The 25,335-nt window shown below is 52.1% G+C and overlaps 1 protein-coding gene and 1 pseudogene across 3 annotated transcripts in view; both read left to right on the plus strand.

The window, feature by feature from the left end:
- The window catches only part of LOC141808594 (uncharacterized), a 14,650-nt pseudogene extending 404 nt beyond the window's left edge, over nt 1-14,246 (plus strand).
- Nucleotides 10,786-25,335, plus strand: part of bcor (BCL6 corepressor) — a 39,726-nt gene continuing 25,176 nt past the window's right edge. The window contains exons 1-2 of one of the 3 annotated variants that reach the window (XM_074694461.1): nt 10,786-11,654; nt 25,239-25,320. In XM_074694461.1, coding sequence (XP_074550562.1) covers nt 25,318-25,320 — 3 coding nt within the window. In that variant the 5' untranslated portion in view covers nt 10,786-11,654; nt 25,239-25,317. The remainder of the gene's footprint in view (nt 11,655-25,238; nt 25,321-25,335) is intronic. The other 2 variants (XM_074694462.1, XM_074694463.1) reach the window with 2 other exon arrangements.

The raw sequence follows: 25,335 nt of genomic DNA on the forward strand, positions 1-25,335 counted from the left end.
GATACAATTTAACACCCGCAGCCCACGGGCATGTCGGCAGGCGCACTGCCTACTATTAGCTCGCCTCGCCTCGCCACCCTATCATTTGTCAGATCTGTGTTTGTGTGCTCCTGGTGCTAGTGTGGCTGTGTGTGTGTGTGTGTGTGTGTGTGTGTGTGTGTGTGTGTGTGTGTGTGTGTGTGTGTGTGTGCCTGTGTGCACAAGAAACCCGAGCCTTTGTTGGAGTCCGGCCATGACCCAGCTGTGATGCACGGAAAAGAGAGACGTGAGGACGGGCGAGGAGAGGAGAGGTAAAACCAGCAGCTCGGGTGGTGAAAGCTCCAGGAGCAGGACTGAGGACTGAGGACTGAGGACTGAGGACTTAGGACTGAGGACTTAGGACTGAGGACTGAGGACTGAGGACTTAGGACTGAGGACTGAGGACTGAGGACTGAGGACTTAGGACTGAGGACTGAGGACTGAGGACTGAGGACTTAGGACTGAGGACTGAGGACTGAGGACTTAGGACTGAGGACTGAGGACTTAGGACTGAGGACTGAGGACTGAGGACTTAGTGTGATGTTAGTTAGTGTGGAGTTAGCTAGTTAGTGTGGATGTTAGTGTGAATGTTAGTTAGTGTGGATGTTAGTGTGAATGTAAGTTAGTTAGTGTGGATGTTAGCTAGTTAGTGTGGATGTTAGTTAGTGTGGATGTTAGTTAGTGTGGATGTTAGCTAGTTAGTGTGATATTAGTTAGTGTGGATGTTAACTAGTTAGTGTGGATGTTAGTGTGAATGTAAGTTAGTTAGTGTGGATGTTAGCTAGTTAGTGTGGATGTAAGCTAGTTAGTGTGGATGTTAGTTAGTGTGGATGTTAGCTAGTTAGTGTGATGTTAGTTAGTGTGGATGTTAGCTAGTTAGTGTGGATGTTAGTGTGAATGTAAGTTAGTTAGTGTGGATGTTAGCTAGTTAGTGTGATGTTAGTGTGGATGTTAATTAGTTAGTGTGATGTTAGTGTGGATGTTAATTAGTTAGTGTGATGTTAGTTAGTGTGGATGTTAGTTAGTTAGTGTGGATGTTAGTTAGTTAGTGAGGATGTTAATTAGTTAGTGAGGATGTTAGTTAGTTAGTGTGGATGTTAGTTAGTTAGTGTGGATGTTAGTTAGTGTGGATGTTAGTTAGTTAGTGTGGATGTTAGTTAGTGTGGATGTTAGCTAGTTAGTGTGGATGTTAGTTGGTTAGTGTAGATGTTAGTTAGTGTGAATGTTAGTTAGTTAGTGTGAATGTTAGTTAGTTAGTGTGGATGATAGTTAGTGTGGATGTTAGTTAGTTAGTGTGGATGTTAGTTAGTTAGTGTGGATGTTAGTTAGTTAGTGTGGATGTTAGTTAGTTAGTTAGTTAGTTAGTTAGTTAGTAAGTTAGTTAGTAAGTAAGTTAGTTAGTTAGTTAGTTAGTTAGTTAGTTAGTTAGTTAGTTAGTTAGTTGGTTAGTTAGTTAGTTAGTTAGTTAGTTAGTTAGTTAGTTAGTTAGTTAGTTAGTTAGTTAGTTAGTAAGTTAGTTAGTTAGTTAGTTAGTTAGTTAGTTAGTAAGTGTGGATGTAAGTAAGTTATTGTGGATATTAGGGGGCTGCCAGCTGAGCAGACGATGCTTGACTCTGAACAATCCTGAGTTTAAGTTGAGTTCTTTGTCAAAGTTTAATCATCCTGAAACAATCCAGCCTCAAACAGACACTTCACAGAAAAAGACAGAGCAGGGTCAGACTCAGCTCCAGGTCAGACTCAGACTCAGGTCAGACTCAGCTCCAGGTCAGACTCAGACTCAGCTCGGACTCAGACTCAGCTCCAGCTCAGACTCAGCTCAGACTCAGCTCAGACTCAGACTCAGCTCCAGCTCAGACTCAGCTCAGACTCAGACTCAGCTCCAGCTCAGACTCAGACTCAGACTCAGCTCCAGCTCAGACTCAGACTCAGACTCAGCTCTTACTCAGACTCAGCTCCAGCTCAGACTCAGCTCCAGCTCAGACTCAGACTCAGCTCAGACTCAGGTCAGACTCAGCTCAGAATCAGACTCAGCTCCAGCTCAGACTCAGACTCAGACTCAGCTCTAGCTCAGACTCAGCTCAGACTGAGGTCAGACTCAGCTCCAGCTCAGACTCAGACTCAGACTCAGACTCAGCTCAGACTCAGACTCAGCTCCAGCTCAGACTCAGGTCAGACTCATGTCAGACTCAGACTCAGCTCCAGCTCAGACTCAGACTCAGACTCAGCTCCAGCTCAGACTCAGACTCAGACTCAGCTCTTACTCAGACTCAGCTCTAGCTCAGACTCAGGTCAGACTCAGCTCCAGCTCAGACTCAGACTCAGCTCAGACTCAGACTCAGCTCTAGCTCAGACTCAGCTCAGACTCAGGTCAGACTCAGCTCCAGCTCAGACTCAGCTCTTACTCAGACTCAGCTCTAGCTCAGACTCAGACTCAGACTCAGCTCAGACTCAGACTCAGCTCCAGCTCAGTCTCAGACTCAGCTCCAGCTCAGACTCAGGTCAGACTCAGCTCCAGCTCAGACTCAGACTCAGCTCAGACCCAGCTCCAGCTCAGACTCAGACTCAGCTCCAGCTCAGACTCAGGTCAGACTCAGACTCAGCTCCAGCTCAGACTCAGCTCCAGCTCAGACTCAGGTCAGACTCAGCTCCAGCTCAGACTCAGACTCAGACTCAGACTCAGACTCAGACTCAGCTCCAGCTCAGACTCAGACTCAGCTCCAGCTCAGACTCAGCTCCAGCTCAGACTCAGACTCAGCTCCAGCTCAGACTCAGACTCAGGTCAGACTCAGACTCAGCTCCAGCTCAGACTCAGTTCCAGCTCAGACTCAGCTCCAGCTCAGACTCAGATCCAGCTCAGACTCAGACTCAGCTCCAGCTCAGACTCAGGTCAGACTCAGCTCCAGCTCAGACTCAGACTCAGCTCCAGCTCAGACTCAGACTCAGCTCCAGCTCAGACTCAGACTCAGCTCCAGCTCAGACTCAGACTCAGCTCCAGCTCAGACTCAGGTCAGACTCAGCTCCAGCTCAGACTCAGACTCAGCTCCAGCTCAGACTCAGACTCAGCTCAGACTCAGACTCAGCTCAGACTCAGACTCAGCTCCAGCTCAGACTCAGACTCGCTGTGTGTTGAGCCTCAGTTCACATTTCTCATGTTATTGTAGTTTCCAGAGACCCTGCTGATGGACACATGTCACTGAAATGTCTCAGCTGTAAGTTTCTGCTTCCTCCTGAACTTTAAACCTTCATGATCCTGTGAGCTCCACTCTGAAACAGCATGGACAGGATTAATCAGTCACTGTTTTTCAGGATATAAGTCGGATTTCTGTCAGACTTTCACGTTCACACTTGGAGCTATGGGCCTATGGAAAGACCCCCCACACTTCCTGCAGTCGCTGACTCTCAGTTTGTTTTCCTGATCTTTAAAGAAGTCACTCTCCTCAGTTTGAGCTGCTGGGAACAATTATTCCTGATTAATCTGAGAGTTATGCTCAAATCTGAGCTGAACCACCGAAGAAGAGGAAGAGGAGTCCAAACGGTCAACAATCTTCAGTTTACTGGAGCAAGAGCCGCACAAAGAGCAGGAATTAAGAGGATTCATGATTATTTTAACATCATGGTTACAAATTCTTTCTCTTTAAACTTCATTCAGGAAAGATGCCAGATCACCAACAGGACGTTTCATAAAAAGACCAAATCCCTGTGGTCGGTGACCCAGTATTCCTCCACGATCCGGCTCAGAGAGCTCCTCCTTGGAGCTCCGCTCCGCTCAGCGCAGCGCTGCTGCTGCTGCTGCTGCTGCCGCTGCTGCTGCTGCTGCTGCTGCTGCTGCCGCTGCTGCTGCTGCTGCCGCTGCTGCTGCTGCCGCTGCTGCTGCTGCTGCTGCTGCTGCTGCTGCTGCTGCTGCTGCTGCTGCCGCTGCTGCTGCTGCTGCTGCTGCTGCTGCTGCTCTGCGCGGAGCTCCGCTGCTACGATCCGGAGCCGAAAGCGTTAACCTAATCTTTCCCTCCACCCTCTCTCTTCTCTCACTCTCTCAATACACACACACTCACACGCACGCACGCACGCACACACACACGCCGGCTGCCACCGCCCCAGATAACAGAGGGGCGCCTCTCCCCAGCCAGCCAGCCTCCGCTAATCGCAGTGGCAGGAGGGGGAGTGGAGTGCCGGCGGCCTCTCACAGCGCCGGGCTCTTTATTGACGCTGCTGCCTGTGTGTCATCGAGCGTGTGTGTGGGTGCGTGCGCGAGCGCGCGCGGGGCTGTGCGTGCTTGTGGGTGCGTGTTAGAGCGAGAGGGCTATAAAGAGGAGTGTGTGTGTGTGTGTGTGTGTGTGTGTGTGTGTGTGTGTGTGTGTGTGTGTGTCTGTGTGTGTGTCTGTGTGTGTGTGTGTGTCTGTGTGTGTGTGTGTGTCTCTGTGTCTCTGTGTGTGTGTCTCCCTCTCCGCCTGTGTGTGTGGAAGTGTGTGCGCGGAAAGCAGGGAGAGGCGGGGATCTGGGAGGGTGGGTGGCGAGGTTATGAGCGGAACTCGACAGAGGCCGACAGACGAGAGAGGGGGAGGGGAGGGGGAGGGGAGGAGGGAGGAGGGAGGAGGAGGAGGAGGAGGGGGGGAGCTCTGTGCTGCGCTGAGAGCCGCCACCGCTTCTCCTTCCTCTCAGATAAGGCTCGTTTGAAGGTTTTAATCTTTATTCCCGCCAGAAAAAAGACGCTTCTGCTCGCGCGTTTTGGAAGAAGTGATCGGCGCTCCTCCTCCTCCTCCTCCTCCTCCTCCTCCTCCTCCTCCTCCTTCTTTTTCTCCTCCTCCTCCTCCTCCAAGGTCGCTGAGAGGAGTGAGAGAGAGCGGATTATTCTCTGTCACGGCCCACTGATTGATTACATCGATGAATTTAGCAGCTTATTGATTAGAGCTTAATCTATAGGTCTCTCCCTGCTCCAATAACCCCCCCCCCCCTCTCTCCTCCTCCCCCGCCTCCTCCTCCTCCCCCTCCTCCCCCTCTCGCTCTCAGCAGCAGTGTTTGGCTCGCGGCCACGCTCGCCCTGCCGCGCCAGGCTGTAATTATCCCCGGTGAGGCCGCGCTAACGCAGCGTGGCGCGCCTGTGGGGAACCGGTTAGCGCTACAACAGCGGGGGTGGGGGTGCGTGATCGTGCGTGTCCCCGTGCGCGTGCGCGTGGAAGTGCGTGTTCCGATGTGTCCATGCGACACAGGAGAAGACTGCTGACGGAAACAGAGCCGTCTCTGGTCCTGACATGAACCTGAAGAGTTTTTAGATGGAGGTGGGATTATGAAACCGTTTCGGGGATCTGATGAGGTCCCTGCGGGCCCGCCCCGGCCCCCCTAAACCCTCTGAGTCCTCATAAACCTGCAGACAGCGCAGGAGTCCACATGCGGGCTGAGGCGCATCAGCAGCACCAGAGGTGAGTTCAGAGGTGTGTTCACATAAACATGCACTGATTGGCCTCGTGCACAAGCCCAAACATGAACGTGCGAGTGTTCAGGCACGCCCCCCCTCCCGTGTGTGTGTGTGTGTGTGTGTGTGTGAGAGAGAGAGAGAGAGTTGCAGTAAGCGATCCATAACGATCTGCAGGTGGATTGTGCTGATTAGTACCGGCTGCTGTGGACTGAGCTGCGTGCAAAGAGCTTCCTGCAATCTGAGCCTGTGTGTGTGTGTGTGTGTGTGTGTGTGTGTGTGTGTGTGTGTGTGTGTGTGTGTGTGTGTGTGTGTGTGTGTGTGTGTGTAGGCTAACAGTAACCCTTTCCTGAATGTATGCAGAAGGTGTATAGATCTGTGTGTGTGTGTGTGTGTGTGTGTGTGTGTGTGTGTGTGTGTGTGTGTGTGTGTGTGTGTGTGTGTGATTGCAGCAGCAGATGGTTGGGTCTCCATGACCTCCCAGAGAGCGTCTCCGTGGTGTTTTTTTGCTCTTTCAGAGGAACAGATTCCTGAACACTGACTCCGCTGCAGGGACAGTCAGAGGACTCTGAACCACACTGCTCCTCGCCGCTCCTCGCTGCTCCTCACCGCTCCTCGCTGCTCCTCACTGCTCCTCGCTGCTCCTCGCTGAACCACACTGCTCCTCGCTGCTCCTTGCTGCTCCTCACTGCTCCTTGCTGCTATCCTGGCTGAGCGTCTCCAGGGCACATGCTGTTCTCAGGCTGCCTTTTCTAACCACAAAGTTCACACACAGTCGTAAAAGAGCAGCCATAAAGCGGCTGCGCTCTCTCTGCAGACCTGTTTGGTGTTGGAGGTTGTCGGCCTGTTTCTTCTGCCTCTGTGTGTGTGTGTCTGTGTGTGTCTGTGTGTGTCTGTGTGTTTCTGTGTGTGTCTGTGTGTGTCTGTGTGTGTCTGTGTGTGTCTGTGTGTGTCTGTGTGTTTCTGTGTGTGTCTGTGTGTGTCTGTGTGTGTCTGTGTGTGTCTGTGTGTGTCTGTGTGTTTCTGTGTGTGTCTGTGTGTGTCTGTGAGTGTCTGTGTGTGTCTGTGTGTGTGTTTCTGTGTGTGTGTTTCTGTGTGTTTCTGTGTGTGTCTGTGTGTGTCTGTGTGTGTCTGTGTGTTTCTGTGTGTGCAGCTTCAGAAAGTGAGTTTGCCCTGCGGTCCCCCGGAGCAATCTTCCTCCTAATCCAGTTTTCCGGTGAGTGATGGGGCTGTGAGTCAGAGGAGGAAGCCCCGGTGTCGTGTTGTGCTTTTTCTTGTCTCTCCACATCCAACACCCCCTGACCTTTAAGCGTGCTCATTAGTCGACTGTGACGTCAGCACCAGGCTGTTTTTATCTGGAGGAGTCGGTCTCTCCTGCTTCCATTGGTGGCAGCGTCTGCGCCTGATGAGACCCGGGTTTGAAGCTGAATGTGTGTGAACCTGTTCATTGTCCTGTGTTTACGTGAACAGCTCCCACAGCAGGGGGTCAGTGGACCCGGGCTGCCCGGTTGGACCCTTCCTGCACCGGTCTGGGCAGGGGCAGTGGTCTGGACGCGGTGCTGCTTCTTCAGTATGACGTGCACATCAACATGTCTTTGGATATTAACAAGTTTTGTGATTTTTTAGAACCATTTGAAAAAGTTGAGAGATGATGTCTACAGACTGTATCAGGAGCCGTATTTTCCCCAAAACACGCATCATGTGACTCAGTTTGTAGGATTATTCAGGAGATCTGACACCTCAGCTGTTTCCAACCCAGCTCATAAACAAACACTGACATGAAGGAATTAAATGAAGAACAAAACAGGATTTTTGAACAAAAAAAATCACATATCTTCTATACATCCATTTTTTCTCCGACCGACTAAAGATGGTGGTCTGCTCCCTTCATGTTGGCGTGTTCAGAACATGTCTGGTCCTGGAGAGTAGCTCATGGCGAGGGTAGAGTTCCTCCTGTCCTCATGGTTCATTCCTGGTCCCGGCCGGCTCATGGAGTCCGTGGTTTGGGGTCAGGTCTGTTGTAGCTGGATGTGTGCGCTGAGCGATGACTCTGAGTTTTAGCAGCATGAGGCCGATGCTCCGAGCTGTTCTGACAGACTCTAAAGGACGGATGAAGAAGATGAGTGTGTAGCACTGACTACACACACACACACACACACACACACACACACACACACACACACACACACACACACACACACACACACACATTAGTCTGTGTCTCCTTGGTGAGTGGACGGTGTCTGTGGCTCAGTGGTAAGTGGATGTTGTGTCTGTGGCTCAGTGATGAGTGGACGTTGTGCCTGTGGCTCAGTGGTAAGTGGAAGTTGTGTCTGTGGCTCAGTGGTGAGTGGACGTTGTGTCTGTGGCTCATTGGTGAGTGGACGTTGTGTCTGTGGCTCAGTGGTGAGTGGACGTTGTGCGTGTGTCTCATTGGTGAGTGGACGGTGTCTGTGGCTCAGTGATAAGTGGACGTTGTGTCTGTGTCTCAGTGGTAAGTGGACGTTGTGTCTGTGTCTCAGTGGTAAGTGGATGTTGTGTCTGTGGCTCAGTGATGAGTGGACGTTGTGTCTGTGTCTCAGTGGTAAGTGGACGTTGTGTCTGTGGCTCAGTGATGGGTGGACATTGTGCCTGTGGCTCAGTGGAAAGTGGATGTTGTGTCTCTGGCTCAGTGATGAGTGGACGTTGTGTCTGTGGCTCAGTGGTAAGTGGATGTTGTGTCTGTGGCTTAGTGTTGAGTGGACGTTGTGTCTGTGTCTCAGTGGTAAGTGGACGTTGTGTCTGTGGCTCAGTGATGAGTGGACATTGTGCCTGTGGCTCAGTGGTAAGTGGATGTTGTGTCTGTGGCTCAGTGATGAGTGGACGTTGTGTCTGTGTCTCAGTGATGAGTGGACGTTGTGTCTGTGGCTCAGTGATGAGTGGATGTTGTGTCTGTGGCTCAGTGGTAAGTGGATGTTGTGTCTGTGGCTCAGTGATGAGTGGATGTTGTGTCTGTGGCTCAGTGGTGAGTGGATGTTGTGTCTGTGTCTCAGTGGTGAGTGGACATTGTATCTGTGGCTCAGTGGTGAGTGGACGTTGTGTCTGTGGCTCATTGATGAGTAGACGTTGTGTCTGTGTCTCATTGGTGAGTGGATGTTGTGTCTGTGTCTCATTGGTGAGTGGACGTTGTGTCTGTGTCTCCTTGGTGAGTGGACGTTGTGTCTGTGGCTCAGTGGTGAGTGGACGTTGTGTCTGTGTCTCATTGGTGAGTGGACGTTGTGTGTGTGTCTCATTGGTGAGTGGACGTTGTGTCTGTGTCTCCTTGGTGAGTGGATGTTGTGTCTGTGGCTCAGTGGTGAGTGGATGTTGTGCGTGTGTCTCATTGGTGAGTGGACGGTGTCTGTGGCTCAGTGATAAGTGGACGTTGTGTCTGTGTCTCAGTGGTAAGTGGACATTGTGTCTGTGTCTCAGTGGTAAGTGGACATTGTGTCTGTGGCTTAGTGGTGAGTGGACGTTGTGTCTGTGTCTCAGTGGTAAGTGGACGTTGTGTCTGTGGCTCAGTGATGAGTGGACATTGTGCCTGTGGCTCAGTGGTAAGTGGATGTTGTGTCTGTGGCTCAGTGATGAGTGGACATTGTGTCTGTGGCTCAGTGATGAGTGGACGGTGTGCCTGTGGCTCAGTGGTAAGTGAATGTTGTGTCTGTGGCTCAGTGGTGAGTGGACGTTGTGTCTGTGGCTCAGTGGTAAGTGGATGTTGTGTCTGTGTCTCAGTGGTGAGTGGACGTTGTGTCTGTGTCTCAATGGTAAGTGGACGTTGTGTTTGTGGCTCAGTGATGAGTGGATGTTGTGTCTGTGGCTCAGTGGTGAGTGGATGTTGTGTCTGTGGCTCAGTGGTGAGCGGACGTTGTGTCTGTGGCTCAGTGGTGAGTGGACGTTGTGCCTGTGGCTCAGTAATATGTGGATGTTGTTTCTGTGGCTCAGTGGTGAGTGGATGTTGTGTCTGTGTCTCAGTGGTGAGTGGACATTGTATCTGTGGCTCAGTGGTGAGTGGACGTTGTGTCTGTGTCTCATTGGTGAGTGGACGTTGTGTCTGTGTCTCCTTGGTGAGTGGACGTTGTGTCTGTGGCTCAGTGGTGAGTGGACGTTGTGTCTGTGTCTCCTTGGTGAGTGGACGTTGTGTCTGTGGCTCAGTGGTGAGTGGACGTTGTGTCTGTGTCTCCTTGGTGAGTGGACGTTGTGTCTGTGGCTCAGTGGTGAGTGGACATTGTGTCTGTGTCTCCTTGGTGAGTGGACGTTGTGTCTGTGGCTCAGTGGTGAGTGGACGTTGTGTCTGTGGTTCAGTGGTGAGTGGACGTTGTGTGTGTGTCTCAGTGGTGAGTGGACGTTGTGTCTGTGAAAGAACCCTCCACCATCAGTGTGTGGATGAGATGTGGATCAGGATTGAGACTAGCAGAGCTCTGGGGGGTCAGACAGACCAGAGAAGAGGTCTAGACCAATCCTCCATGGGTCCAGGGGCTGAAGGCTTCTTGTACCTTGAGTCGTCCACTGACCAATGAGGAGGAGGAGAACCAGATCATGTGCTTTGGTCTTTCAGAGTCTGAGCCTGGACCAGCTGGGACTCAGCAGATGAACCGTGAGCATGTCTGCCCTACGTGTTTTCAGACGTAGATGGACCATGGTGGGGTTCACCTGGACCTGGCTGTGGGGGCTGATCTGGATCAGGTCCCCTGTCAGACCTGATCCAGATGCAAACATGAACCGTGGGGTTCATACTGATGCTTTGTGGTTGTTTTGTCTTTTACCAGCTCACCTGATCATTAACCTGTCCATCAGCCCCCCCCAAACACACACACACACACACACACACACACACACACACACACACACACACACACACACACACACACACACACACACACACACAAACTTAATTATTCTGTGTGCGCAGGAACCCCCCCGTCCACGCTCAAAAAGTCTAAAAGTTTATTAATCAAACACCAACTTTCCCTGACAGAGACGATACCTCTGTTCGTGTGTGTGTGTGTGTGTGTGTGTGTGTGTGTGTGTGTGTGTGTGTGTGTGTGTTTATAACTGAACGAGAGGCTCGCTGTGTTCCCTTTAGTCAAATGCCTTTTTTAAATATCATTTCCATGAGTGGTGAAGCGCTGAGCTCCTCTCGCCTCCTCCTCTCCTTCTCTCCTCCTCTCCTTCTCTCCTTCTCTCCTCCTCTCCTTCTCTCCTCCTCTCCTTCTCTCCTTCCTGCCGTGCCGTGTCTGCTCTTCAAACCTCGCCTGTTCCTGTTTTGGACTTTCAGCGGAGCCCGTGTGTGTGTGTGAGAGTGGCTGTGTGTGTGTGAGTGTGTGCGCTCCGCTCTGTTTGTGTGTCTCTGTGTGTGCGTGCGCGCGCAGCCAGTGCCGTGCGCTGGAGGCTTATGGTAATTGCGGTCTCCCGACTGGCCTTCTGGGTAGAGTCTGCGCGAGTGGGAGTGGAGCGAGTCGCTCGGTCTCGGCAGCGTTCATCCATTCTGTGCGGCACTCCCCGTACAGCTCCGCGCGTCCTCTCTGCGAACCGGGCAGCTCTCTCCGCCGGGAGGAGGAAGAGGGAAACGCGGGACGGAAAGCGTCACGGAATAACCTTCAGCGAACCTTCCCAGACACGTAATCCGGCGCCGGGGAGGACATGGAGTGACGGAGAGCGGGAGCGAGGGGCTTTTTCCGAGCACGGCGTGCTCCGCTGAAACCCAACATGGCGCTGCTGCGAGGGACGGCCGAGCTGAATTAATTTCTCCGCGAGTCCGACGACCTCACCACCTGTATCCTTCAGGGGCCCGGACCGCAGGGCACCGAGGCTCCGAGGACCATCGCGGGCTTCCTGTTGTGGATTTCTCTCTCCGGACGTTTGTTTTCCTCCGCGGAGGATCTTTTTGTTGCTTTCTGGCAGCGGCACTGACATTTAGAGCAGCAGGAAAGTCCGTTTCAATCAAGGCGGACGGATCAGAGTTCCAGCGGACACTGAATGAGGACAGAGAGCTTTATGTAAGACTTGTTTTCTTTGGTGACAAGTGGATAACCTGTTAGACACTTTTAGTTGTTGTTTTTTCCTCGGCTGGGATCGTCTCCAGCAGCCTGGGTCCTAACCGGGTTAGTCTACGTACGCGCGGATCGCTGTCCTCCCAGTTAACTTGGAAAAACAGGAAAAGGCGTGAGTTGTTGTGCTCGGAGGACGACTGGAAGTATCAGCGATTCACCAGGTGAGCCCGCCGCTGACAAAGAACGCGTCTTTCTGTCTCTGTGTGTCTGTGAACCCTCCTGCTCGAAGCGCCGCTTCTGTTCGCCTCACTCCGTGTGTGCTGCTGACGCCAGGATGCTTTGAAGCGTTCATGTGCTCGAACAGCGGGCTCTGGACCAGAGACGGGCTTCTGCTGGGGCTGAGTCTGGACCTCAGAGCCGGCGCTGTGCGCAGAGGAGGGAGAGGATCGGCCACTTCTAAGAATAGCGCATAGGGTGGTCTTTGTGTGTTTCGGCGGGGCAGTGGCATGTGCTTGATAAATCACACACGCGCGCACAGAATGATGTGGCCGTGATCTTGGCCCTTTTTTCACCACCGTCCTGTCAGCCCGCGGAGCGAGGAGGACGTCCTCCGATCAGCGGGGTGAGAGCGGCGCCGTGCTCGACGGTGAATATTCAGGCTTTTCGCACTCTGCTGAGTGACGAAGTGTGTGTGAGTGTGTGTGTGTGAGGGAGAGCGCCTGTGGGGCGAGGGTGGGAGTTTGTGTGTGCATACGCGTGTGCGTGCGCGCACACGGAGCTTCTGCGCTAAACAAGGTTACGGAATTCAGCCTCGCCCTGCCAAAGGGAAGCGAGCGGCGCTGCTCCGCTTATACACGGTTCAGTTCAGTTGGAGGGCATCCCCGGGGTGTGTGTGTGAGTGCTTGACAGCTGTGTGTTTGTGGGGGAGGTGTGTGTGTGTGTGTGTGGCGGGGAGGGGGGGTGTTTGGACGGAGTGGACGTGGATCAGTCGGCTCATCAGCCCCGAAGCTCGTGATGGGGAAAGGTGTGGGGGGGCGGCACAGCGCACAGCTCGCCTTCCTGTCGAGTTGATGGAAACCGCTTTGGCATTGTGCCACACACACACACACACACACACACACACACACACACACACACACACACACACACACACACACACACACACACACACACACACACACACACAGGCGCTGTCTCGCTTCGTGTCTTGCAGGTGTTCTCCGCTTTGACTTTGCGCTGCAGTCAGTTGTCTTCCTCTCTCGCTCGCACGCTGTGGCTCGTCTTTGCATTGCGGGGGAAAATCCTTTGCGCACGGAGAATCCGCGCAGCGCCAGTTAAACACTTCCCCTCCCCCCGCAGCTCCGCTGCGCTGAGAGAAAGTGTCACCCGAGACTCTTTGGTGATGTCAGGAAAAGGTTAAGACTCCTTCAGCTGCGGTTTCAGTTTTGATCAGATCTTCAGGCTCAGCTCTGAGACTCTGGTTCTGAGTCCTCCAGCCTTCCTGTCCCGTGATCTCAGCTCACAGAGCGGCTTTCACTGACAGCAGGCTGAGTGTGGCTCCTGGTGGTTTTCACAGCTCCTCTCGGGGCTTGTTTACGGAGGAGCTGAACAGTCTGACTCCTGAAGTCCGGCTCTGTCAGGACCTCAGCGCTCCGTGGCAGGAGATCGGCTCACTCCGTGGGAGCCTCCTCCCTCCTCCGCCTGCATGCCGTCTGTCCTGGAGCCACACAGGCACTAATTAGGGGACGCTCTCTTAGGACGATCGATGTGCCTCATATTGGCTGGCTCCAGCTCATTGACGAGCTCAGTGAGGGAAGCAGCTACTAAAAGAGCACTTCAGCCCCGGCAGGCAATCTGCGCAGGATATACAGGAGAGAGCAGTCGGTAATAAGGCGCAGAGCTGCAGGTCGGAGGAGCAGGAAGGAGCTCGGGTTGGGACCTCTTCCAGGGAGCGGAGCTTGAGGGATTAAGTGGTGGGGGTGGAGGCGTCTTCAGGGAGAAGAAAAGCCGAACTGCGTCTCAGTCACAGCATGAGCCGTTTGCAGATATGGAGGAAACTCTTCACAGATGTAGAGAGAGGGTTAGGGTTAGGAGAGACGTCAGCTCAGAGTGTGAGTCAGGGAGAGAAGGAGAGCTGGACCTCACTCAGCTCAGCCGACAGTCCCTCTCCACACACACAGTCCAGACTGGCTCTTTCTGGGTTTCTGTCTGTTTCCACCTTTAAAGTCTTTCAGCTCTAAAGCTTCACACGCTCGCTTGAAGTGAGGTCATCAAGCCGGGGTCAAGGTCATGGTCTGTCCTTCCTGTCCTGGGTCCTGGGTCTGTTCCTCAGGACCCTGTGCCCCCAGAGCCTGGATGATGGTCTCCAGCGCTGATGGTCTCCAGCGCTGCGTGCTGCGGAAGCTCTGAACAGATCCTTCAGATTCTGTGTGGGCCGGTTTATTTATAGGGACTGTTTCTGCACATCATTTTCCACTGCGCTGTGATGTCAGCGTGAGTGTGTGTGTGTGTGTGTGTGTGTGTGTGTGTGTGTGTGTGTGTGTGTGTGTGTGTGTGTGTGTGTGCGTGTGTGTGTGTGTGTGTGTGTGTGGTGATCTGTTTCCCAGGTGTTGGAACAGGAGGGGGGGGGGTTAACCACAGATTGACAAACTGATTTATTTTCTCTCTCTTCTCATGTGAGAGCACTTCACACGGCCTCTGAGGGCTGTGCTCACAGCCTGGGCCGGTGCTGGGCCGGTGCTGGGCCGGTGCTGGGCCTGCACGAGGTCAAAGTGAGCCCTGTAGACCAAAGACCGCGTCCTGATGTGGACTGACCTCTTCTGGGATGGCTGCTGAGTTTCTCTCCCGCTCAGAGAAGCAGTCGTTAAAAACTGATATCCAACAATAAAAGCTTCTCTTTGAGGACGACTGAACGGTGTGTGTGTGTGTGTGTGTGTGTGTGTGTGTGTGTGTGTGTGTGTGTGTGTGTGTGCTCCTGAAGTGCCCGCTGGGCCCTGTTGTGGTGCTGAGTGATGTGTGACAGTGGAGGTGTGAGCGTGCAGCTCCGTGGGGGGGGGGACGATCACATCACCTCCGTATTAAACCCATTAACCTGCTGTTCGCCCGCTCCTCTGATCGATGGGGAGCACGCGGGGGATGAGGACACGTCAATAAACATCACGAGACCGTTTCTGCATCCAATCTAATCTGAGCCGGGAAGTGGTCCCGTGCGCTCAGACTCCGCTGTTCCGGTTTGGCTGCTGTCGAATGTAGGAGGTCTGTTTTATTGTTGTCGCGCTTGTTTTTCCTCCTCCTGCTCACGCCTGATAGAAAACAACAGGCTCCTCGCTGCCGGCGCTGCGCTCACTGCTGAGGCGAGCTGCGTGTGAACAAAAGCCGAGGGAGGCAGAGCTGAGAGGAGAGAGCTGAGAGCAGAAAGCTGAGAGCAGAGAGCTGAGCAGAGAGCAGAGAGAAGAGAGAAGAGAGCTGAGCAGAGAGCTGAGAGCTGAGCAGAGAGCAGAGAGCTGAGCTGAGAGCAGAGAGCAGAGAGAAGAGAGCTGAGCAGAGAGCTGAGCAGAGAGCTGAGCAGAGAGCTGAGAGCTGAGCAGAGTGCAGAGTGCAGAGAGCTGAGAGACGAGAGCAGAGAGCAGAGAGAAGAGAGCTGAGCAGAGAGCAGAGAGAAGAGAGCTGAGCAGAGAGCAGAGAGAAGAGAGCTGAGCAGAAAGCTGAGAGCAGAGAGAAGAGAGCTGAGCAGAGAGCAGAGAGAAGAGAGCAGAGAGCAGAGAGCTGAGCAGAGAGCAGAGCGCAGAGAGCAGAGAGCAGTGAGCTGAGCAGAGAGCAGAGAGCTGAGAGCAGAGAGCAGAGAGCAGAGAGCTGAGAGCAGAGAGCAGAGAGCAGAGAGCAGAGAGCAGACAGAAGAGAGCTGAGCAGAAAGCTGAGAGCAGAGAGAAGAGAGCTGAGCAGAGAGCGGAGCAGAGAGCAGAGAGAAGAGAGCAGAGAGCAGAGAGCAGAGAGCAGCGAGCTGAGCGGAGAGCAGAGAGCAGAGAGCTGAGAGCAGAGCAGAGAGCTGAGCAGAGAGCTGAGCAGAGAGCAGAGAGCTGAGCAGAGAGCTGAGCAGAGAGCAGAGAGCAGAGAGCAGAGAGCAGAGAGCTGAGCAGAGAGCAGAGAGCAGAGAGCAGAGAGCTGAGCTGAGAGCAGAGAGCAGAGAGCAGAGAGCAGAGAGCAGAGAGCTGAGCTGAGAGCAGAGAGCTGAGCAGAGAGCTGAGCAGAGCAGAGAGCAGAGAGCAGAGAGCAGAGAGCAGAGAGCAGAGAGCAGAGAGCTGAGAGCAGAGAGCAAAGAGCAGAGAGCTGAGCTGAGAGCAGAGAGCAGAGCAGAGAGCTGAGAGCAGAGAGCTGAGCAGAGAGCTGAGCAGAGAGCAGAGAGCAGAGAGCAGAGAGCAGAGAGCTGAGCAGAGAGCTGAGAGCAGAGAGCAGAGAGCAGAGAGCAGAGAGCTGAGCTGAGAGCTGAGCAGAGAGCAGAGCAGAGCAGAGAGCAGAGAGCTGAGAGCAGAGCTGAGAGCAGAGAGCTGAGCAGAGAGCTGAGCAGAGAGCAGAGAGCAGAGAGCAGAGAGCAGAGAGCTGAGCAGAGAGCTGAGAGCAGAGAGCAGAGAGCAGAGAGCAGAGAGCTGAGCAGAGAGCTGAGCAGAGAGCAGAGAGCAGAGAGCAGAGAGCAGAGAGCAGAGCAGAGAGCTGAGAGCAGAGAGCAGAGAGCAGAGAGCAGAGAGCAGAGAGCAGAGCAGAGAGCAGAGCAGAGAGCTGAGCAGAGAGCTGAGCAGAGAGCAGAGAGCAGAGAGCAGAGAGCAGAGAGCTGAGCAGAGAGCTGAGCAGAGAGCAGAGAGCAGAGAGCAGAGAGCTGAGCTGAGAGCAGAGAGCAGAGAGCAGAGAGCTGAGCTGAGAGCAGAGAGCAGAGAGCAGAGAGCTGAGCAGAGAGCTGAGAGCAGAGCAGAGAGCTGAGCAGAGAGCTGAGCAGAGAGCTGAGCAGAGAGCAGAGAGCAGAGAGCAGAGAGCTGAGCTGAGAGCAGAGAGCAGAGAGCAGAGAGCAGAGAGCAGAGAGCAGAGAGCTGAGCAGAGCAGAGAGCAGAGAGCAGAGAGCAGAGAGCTGAGCAGAGAGCTGAGCAGAGAGCAGAGAGCAGAGAGCAGAGAGCTGAGCTGAGAGCAGAGAGCAGAGAGCAGAGAGCTGAGCTGAGAGCAGAGAGCAGAGCAGAGAGCTGAGCAGAGAGCAGAGAGCAGAGAGCAGAGAGCAGAGAGCTGAGCAGAGAGCTGAGCTGAGAGCAGAGAGCTGAGCAGAGCAGAGAGCAGAGAGCAGAGAGCAGAGAGCTGAGCAGAGAGCTGAGCAGAGAGCTGAGCTGAGAGCAGAGAGCTGAGCAGAGCAGAGAGCAGAGAGCAGAGATCGGTTTTCCAGGCGCTGCGCAGCTCCCGGAGGAGACGTCACGGTTTGATTGAAGCTATGCTCCGTGCTGGCCTCCTGGGACCCCGCGATGAAACGGGAGAGCCGCCCTCCCCTATCTTGCCCCCTCCTTCCTTCCCTTCCCCCTCCCTCCTACATCCCTCCCACCCTCATCCTCCTCTCTCCCTCTCTAAGCTCTCCTAAAGCCTTTGGTCAGACGGGGTCTGGAGCACATGGATCCGTTCCCTGCAGAGCTCCAGAGACCCTCAGACCTTCAGCCCAGTTCTCCTCCTCAGAGACGGACAGGGCGCTGAAGGAAAACCAAAACCACATTTATCTCTGTGACGGCAGAGCTCCTCAGCCCTTCAGGCAGCGGGTCAGGTTTGCCCTCAGTCACCTCTGTGACCCGCTGAATGTTGGTTCCCTGCATCTCCAGAAGTTTCTGGCTGTGCAGATCCGTGTCCTTGTTGCAGTGTGGATCTGAATCTCTCCTGAACTCGCTCTGGCTCAGAGGGTTGGTTTGGAGGCTCGGTAATGATGGCACAGCTCACCTCCTCCTCCTCCTCCTCCCCCTTCCTCCTCCTCCCTACACGCTCAGTCTTGATCAGGCCCTCCTCATTTGTTTTTAGATGTCGGTGCCTCAGGCTCCTCTCTGTCTGACGAAACCTCTCAGATGCTCTGCGCTCAGCGGGAGGAAGGAGGCAGATACGAGTTTATTACACCACGGGAGCCAGAGCAGGGATGCTGTCTGAATGGAGGGATGGATGATGGATGATGGATGATGGATGATGGATGGATGATGGATGATGGATGGATGATGGATGGATGATGGATGGATGATGGATGGATGATGGATGATGGATGGATGGATGATGGATGGATGATGGATGGATGGATAGAGGATGGATGATGGATGGATGGATAGAGGATGGATGATGGATGGATGATGGATGGATGATGGATGGATAGAGGATGGATGATGGATGGATGATGGATGGATGGATGATGGATGATGGATGATGGATAGATGATGGATGGATGACATAGGATGGATGGATGATGGATGGAAGATGGATGATGGATGGATGGATATAGGATGGATGATGGATGGATGAATATAGGATGGATGATGGATGATGAATGATGGATGGATGATGGATGATAGATGGATGATGGATGATGGATGGATGGATGATGGATGATGGATGGATGATGGATGATGGATGATGGATGATGGATGGATGAATATAGGATGGATAATGGATGATGAATGATGGATGGATGATGGATGATGGATGGATAATGGATGATGGATGGATGATGGATGATGGATGGATGGATGATGGATGATGGATGGATGATGGACGATGGATGATGGATGATGGATGGATGAATATAGGATGGATGATGGATGGATGAATATAGGATGGATGATGGATGATGGATGATGGATGGATGATGGATGATGGATGGATGATGGATGATGGATGATGGATGGATGGACGATGGATGATGGATGGATGAATATAGGATGGATGATGGATGATGGATGGATGATGGATGATGGATGATGGATGGATGATGGATGGATGATGGATGGATGATGGATGGATGATGGATGATGGATGGATGGATGATGGATGGATGATGGATGGATGGATAGAGGATGGATGATGGATGGATGGATAGAGGATGGATGATGGATGGATGATGGATGGATGATGGATGGATAGAGGATGGATGATGGATGGATGATGGATGGATGGATGATGGATGATGGATGATGGATAGATGATGGATGGATGACATAGGATGGATGGATGATGGATGGAAGATGGATGATGGATGGATGGATATAGGATGGATGATGGATGGATGAATATAGGATGGATGATGGATGATGAATGATGGATGGATGATGGATGATAGATGGATGATGGATGATGGATGGATGATGGATGGATGATGGATATAGGATGGATGATGGATGGATGATGGATGGATGATGGATGGATGAATATAGGATGGATGATGGATGGATGATGGATGGCACACCATGTTCTGACTGTTAAGATCCTGACCCGGGTCCAGGATCTCCATAAGGCTCTGCTCTGTAAACATAAGTCCTGAACAGGATCCAGATCTGGTTCTGTCCTGGTCTCATGTGTGACCTTTAGAGGCTGAGACGTGTGTGAAGCTGTATTTGCCCCACGGCCCGTTCAAACTGACGTTCATTTAGCCTAATTAACGTCATTACGCACTAATCATTAAGCCTCCTCTTTTAACAGACCATTCATCCTACATAAGGAGGTGGGGGTGGGGGGTCGGTAGGAGGCGGATCAGACCTCTAGAGTCACGGCTTTCATCGGGAACATCCAGCACTCAGAAGCACCGCCTGTCCGTCTCAGAGGCCGGGCGGGAAAGCTCCGGTAAACGCGGCCGGCTCATGCATGCGCATCCCCATTACAATCGGCCCTTTGGTGGCATAAAGAGCCATTTAGTCCCATTTGGCTCAGGATGAATGGAGCCCAGTTGAGCAGCCGCCGCCCGGGCCCTGGTGACAGCACGGGGGGCCTCACAATGCGTCCGTTGTTGACGCCGCGCTGCCCGGGGGGAGAACTGATCCGTGCACCGACTTGCATGCGTCTGTGCAGCGGCCCGGGAGGACGCGGGGGCCTCTTGTTTACAGCTCGCTCGGTAATAATGTGACAGCTGAGGAGACGCCGCTGCTGCTCCAGGCTGTGGCTCCACCAGCAGCGCTCTGCGTGTGTGAGCAGCGTCTCTCTGCTCGCTGCGCCGCACACACTCTCTTTGTTCGAGCTGCTCTTCACACGCTCACAGACACCGTGACTCCTTTCCACGGAGAGTGTTTGGGTGAGTTTTGGGTTGCTCTGAGCGGAGCACTGTGCCCTTTGGCACGTGCTGGCCCGATGGTCGGGGTGTCTGTTTGCTGTCAGTGTCGGTGGAGAGGTGGAGGTGCGGCCCTGAGGCCCGGCTCCTTCCCTCCTCCTCCTCCTCCTCCTCTCCCTCCTCCTCCTCCTCCTCCTCCTCCTCCTCCTCCTCTCGTTCGTTCCCTGGTTTCTGTTTTTATGCTCAGGACTGCCGCCGCCACCGCGCACACTCAGCCTCATGTCGGTGTATCGTCAGTGGTATACTGTGTGTGTGTGTGTGTGTGTGTGTGTGTGTGTGTGTGTGTGTGTGTGTGTGTCTGCGCGCTCGCCTTTAATCCGTGTATATCCCCCCCCCCCGCAGATTATCCTGCGTCACTGCATTTTTTTCGCGCTGATCGGAGCTCTGCGCTCAGAGAGTCTGGCAAAGCTCCAGGGACAAAGAGCGAGAGGGAGCCTGCTCTCACACTCAGAGCCACAGTCCGGCTTCCTGCGGAACACACGCAAACCTGAGAGACCGTCTCCTCTGCGGGCCTCGGTGCTCAGTTTTACCCGGGCAGGGAGCTGCTCATGGGGCAGAGGCAGCTTTCAGAGTCCCGCCGACCCTCTCTGGTGGTTTTCACACACATGGAGCGCATGCTCACACAGCGCTGCACGGCCGATCCACAGGGCTCAAGCTGGAGGAAATGATGAGCAGAACACTACCACACACACACACACACACACACACACACACACACACACACACACACACACACACACACACACACACACACACACACACACACACACACCCCGTGGGTCACGCAGAGTTCAGGTCATTGTCGTCAGAAACAGGAAATGAAGAAAAAAGGGAGCATAGAGTTTATTTTCTCCCTCCATACACTCTGTTGGTCAGCTCTGAAAGCCTGAACAGATGAAGAGCTCCTGAAGATCTGATGAAGATCTGATGAAGCTCTGATGAAGCTCTGATGAAGCTGATTTAAAGCTCTGATGAAGCTCTGATGAAGCTCTGATGAAGCTCTGATGAAGCTGATTTAAAGCTCTGATGAAGCTCTGATGAAGCTGTGATGAAGCTGTCTTAAAGCTCTGATGAAGATCTGATGAAGCTCTGATGAAGCTCTGATGAAGCTCTGATGAAGATCTGATGAAGATCTGATGAAGCTGTCTTAAAGCTCTGATGAAGCTGTCTTAAAGATCTGATGAAGCTCTGATGAAGCTGTCTTAAAGATCTGATGAAGCTGATTTAAAGCTCTGATGAAGCTCTGATGAAGCTGTCTTAAAGCTCTGATGAAGCTGTGATGAAGCTCTGATGAAGCTCTGATGAAGCTCTGATGAAGCTCCGATGAAGCTCTGATGAAGCTGTCTTAAAGCTCTGATGAAGCTGTCTTAAAGCTCTGATGAAGCTCTGATGAAGCTCTGATGAAGCTCTGATGAAGCTCTGATGAAGCTGTCTTAAAGCTCTGATGAAGCTCTGATGAAGCTCTGGTGAAGCTCTGATGAAGCTCTGATGAAGCTCTGATGAAGCTCTGATGAAGCTGTCTTAAAGCTCTGATGAAGCTCTGATGAAGCTGTCTTGAAGCTCTGATGAAGCTCTGATGAAGCTCTGATGAAGCTCTGATGAAGCTGTCTTAAAGCTCTGATGAAGCTGTGATGAAGCTGTGATGAAGCTCTGATGAAGCTCTGATGAAGCTCTGATGAAGCTCTGATGAAGCTCTGATGAAGCTCTGATGAAGCTCTGGTGAAGCTGTCTTTAAGCTCTGGTTAATGGTGCGAGTTGAGGCCCAGCTCGTGTGGTTTGCTCTGTAATTGCAGCTCGCTGCGCCCCCTCCTCGTTCCTGTGAGGGATTGGACGGTCGTCAGGAGTTGTTTGTTGCTCAAACTATTCTTAGCAGCTGGGAGAGCGTCTCCTCCCCGTCTTTTTCCTCCCATCGCTGTATGCTCTTCCCACCTGCATGTTTTGCTCTTCATAGCTGACCGTCCTGTTTTCTGGTTAAACGAATGTGAAATGTCTCATGAGCACAGGCTGCAGGAGACGTGGAGTGCATCATGTTGGTTTGATTTTCTCTGCAGGCTGAGCTCCTCATTTTTCTGACACGAGGAACTTATATTTCAAAGGCAGCCCAAAATGTTTTTTGTCATGAGTTTGGACTGTGGGCCATCAGACCCATCAAACAGCTTCTTTGTGGGATTTAATCTGCAGCATGAAAACGGCTCTGGAAACAGCCAGTCGCTGTTATCCTTCATGAAAATCTAATTGATTATTACGAAGGATGAATTTTGTGTTGGCATCAGAATTTAAAAACATCCCAAATTTAAAAACAGATCTAATCCAGCTCAAACTGCTAAACAGAGTCAGACTGAACCACATTCAGTCCATTTCTGTTCAAACTGAGGAGGGATATGAAACAGTCTGTTCAGGCTGCTGCAGCTCCGCAGCGCCGCTGGGCCTCTCACTCCGTCGGGCTGCAGCAGGCGACGCTTAAATCTGATCTCGGGGAGGATTTCTGCCTGCTTGTGTCTCTGCGCTCTTTAGATTTATGGGTGCAGTCGCTCCAGGGATTTTATCCCCGGTGGTGTGCAGTGTCGCAGATTGCCCAGTCCTGACCTTGAGGCCCAGTTCAGTGTCTCATCTTCTCTGGACCGATATTAATTTCATGGAAACGACGGCTGCTGTGAATACGGCTCCACTGTGAGCTAAAGAAAGCTGCACTGTTTCCGTCAGACTGACCCAAATATGAACAAATATCAGCCTGTTATTGTTTCTTCACTTGTTCAGTTTCTACATGAGCTTGGAAAATCCCTCTTCTAGATATGTGCCCTGAGGTACTCCACATTTAAAATGAGTTTATCACCAATACAGGTGATTCCTGGATCCCACTTCTCAGCTTCCCGATTGATTTACGGCACGTCTAAGACTCCATGACGACACCACGCCAGCTGATGAAGTTTATCAGAGAGAGGAGAGAGCTGAGCTTTTCTCTGCTAAAAACGATTTCTGTGATTAATTTTGTAGTGATGGTGGACACTGGAGCCTAACTGTCAGACAGAAAAAGGACAGAAGAGAAGAAGAAAGAGAAACAGGAGAGAGATAGAGCACAAGCTAAAAGCTAACACAGGAGCTAAAGGCTAACACAGGAGCTAAAGGCTAACACAGGAGCTAAAGGCTAACACAGGAGCTAAAGGCTAAAACAGGAGCTAAAGGCTAACACAGGAGCTAAAGGCTAACACAGGAGCTAAAGGCTAACACAGGAGCTAAAGGCTAAAACAGGAGCTAAAGGCCAAAACACAAGCTAAAGGCTAAACCCCAGGTTAATGTGTTAGTGCTAATGTAGCCTCCAACCCACAGTCAGCAGTTATTCTGCAGTGGTCTGTTCAAACTTGAGAGTCTATCAATAAAATGAAGAGCCAGGTTACGTTAGCTCTGCTTGGTGAGGTTGGAGTTGGTAGATGAGCTCTGGTAGGACAGAACCAGGATTCACTAACGTTACACGTTACAGACACGTCTCAGAGCACCGGGCTGTGAGGAGAGAGAAATATAGCAGCTGCTAAGCTACGCTACAAACTGACAAAGTTAGCTTGTTGTCACGTCTCAAACAGCGCCACCTAACTGTTGATAAATCCCTTACCTCATGGCATGTCCAGTAAAAAGTTGACTTGAACAAAGAAAATTTGGTCCAAAGAACACACGCCATGTTAGCAGTCATGTCTTTAAAACAGTGTGTGCCAAAGGAGGTGAAAACAGCTCCCCCTGCTGTCAGAGGGAAAAGGAAACAGTTTGTTAAAGTACGGAAACCGTATGAACTTTTGAAAGACGAGAAAGTTTTAATAACTTGAGGTCGTTAAGTTGCCATTGCTGCTGCCTTTTCAGTGCATTTGTGTTTTTGTTTTTAATCAGGTCATTGATATTTTTTTTCTATGATTATTGTTGTTGTTGATTTTTATTTAATTGTTTTATTTTTTTTTACACACACAAACACACACACACACACACACACACACACACACACACACACACTCCTCATGTCGTGTTTAAGGTGAACTCCTCAGAGAGCTTCCTCAGTGCAGCTTGGACTGAACGTGACAGTTAGAGTCTGAATGTGTGAGGGTGGATTTTCTGCACGGTGCTGGGTCTTGTTGAGGAGCTGCTCGGTGTGTGTTTGGGTCAGTGACAGAGGAAGGAAGGAGGAGACCTGATGCTCTTTCCCGTCGTGTCTGCTTGATGTGTGAACGGCTGAGTGTGCCGTCACTGCTTGAGTCAGTCACACACGCTGCGGTTGTTGGAGCGGGACTGGCCCTGGGGAGCTGTGTTCGGGGATGAGAAAACAAGGGGGAGCCGTGCCGAGGGGCCGCTACAGGCTGATTAATGGGCCCCGGGTCACTGCAATAAAACTGGCGTGCCAGTGGCGTGGCAGCAAAGCTCAAAGGCGTTTCTCTGCATGATGGAGGAGGCGAGAGCCTGTGCTGCTCTCAGGGAGCACAGAGAGGCTTCACTTTGACGATTTAGAAATCTTTTTCCCTTTTCCCTTGTTCCACCAGAACCAGTCCAGTCCTGTTCAAAACGCGGTCTACATGTTGTAAAAAACTGCAGTGTGTCCCACAAACACGCTGTCCTGGTGTCTCTGACAGATTAAATAATAAACCCAGATTTTGAAAGCTGCACTGTGACGGGTTGAACGGGACGTTTAGCACAGAAACAGGTCTTCTTTAATCTTCATCTTATTTCACCAGCGCATGAACCAGCTGCAGAAAACCGCTTTAAACCAGGAGACTGTGCCGGGCATTTATCTTTGCACTTCTCTGCCGTCTGTAATGCTTCTGCATGCGCTCCTCGTGTGAGTGTTTGTTGTTCTGCCGCTCGGTGTTGGCGGGCGGTAAATGGGCTCCCACCGTAGTGGTCTCTGATGTATAATCTCTCCTCGCTTCGCTGGCCGAGGCAGCCAGCGAGAGGGTCAAAGAGGGCGCAGAAAAACCAGTGTGTGGGAAACGTGACTGAATGGATGCAGCCCCACAATGCACGTCCAGCCCACAGGGGGGAGGACGGGGTCTGGGGGGTGGGGTGGGGTGTGTGTGTGTGTGTGTGTGTGTGTGTGTGTGTGTGCTTTCATCTGTAGCGTCCGTGTCAGCAGAAGCCGGTGTAGCGGTGTGAGGAAGTAAAAGCCTTTTCCTTCGTGGTTAAGTTAATGAATCCTGCTCCACATTCAGTTAACCAAGCTTAAACTAACCCAGGTTTAAACTAACCCAGGTTTAAACTAACCCAGGTTTAAACTAACCCAGATTAAACTCTTTCTCTACTGTCGTTGAACTCCGGAGCTGATTTTTTTCTCCTGTCCAGGTTTTAATGAACTGATATTTCCCTCATTCATTTCATGGGGCATTGATTTTTAGACCAAGTTGCAGTGTCTCTCTCTCTCTCTCTGTGTGTGTGTGTGTGTGTGTGTGTGTGTGTGTGTGTGTGTGTGTGTGTGACTGAGCTAAGACACTGACTGCTGCCTGTCTGCTCGTCTCTGCAGGGCAACATCTGTTCGTGATGTCGATGCTGAGACATAAACAAACCTGGAACTAAGACGAGGGACCCACATCACAGACAGCATGGTGAGTCCCCGCTGC

This window comes from Halichoeres trimaculatus, unplaced genomic scaffold (genome assembly GCF_033239565.1).
Source record: "Halichoeres trimaculatus isolate MK-OKI-2021-1 unplaced genomic scaffold, fHalTri1.1 fHalTri1_scaffold_19, whole genome shotgun sequence".
NCBI lineage: Eukaryota > Metazoa > Chordata > Actinopteri > Labriformes > Labridae > Halichoeres > Halichoeres trimaculatus.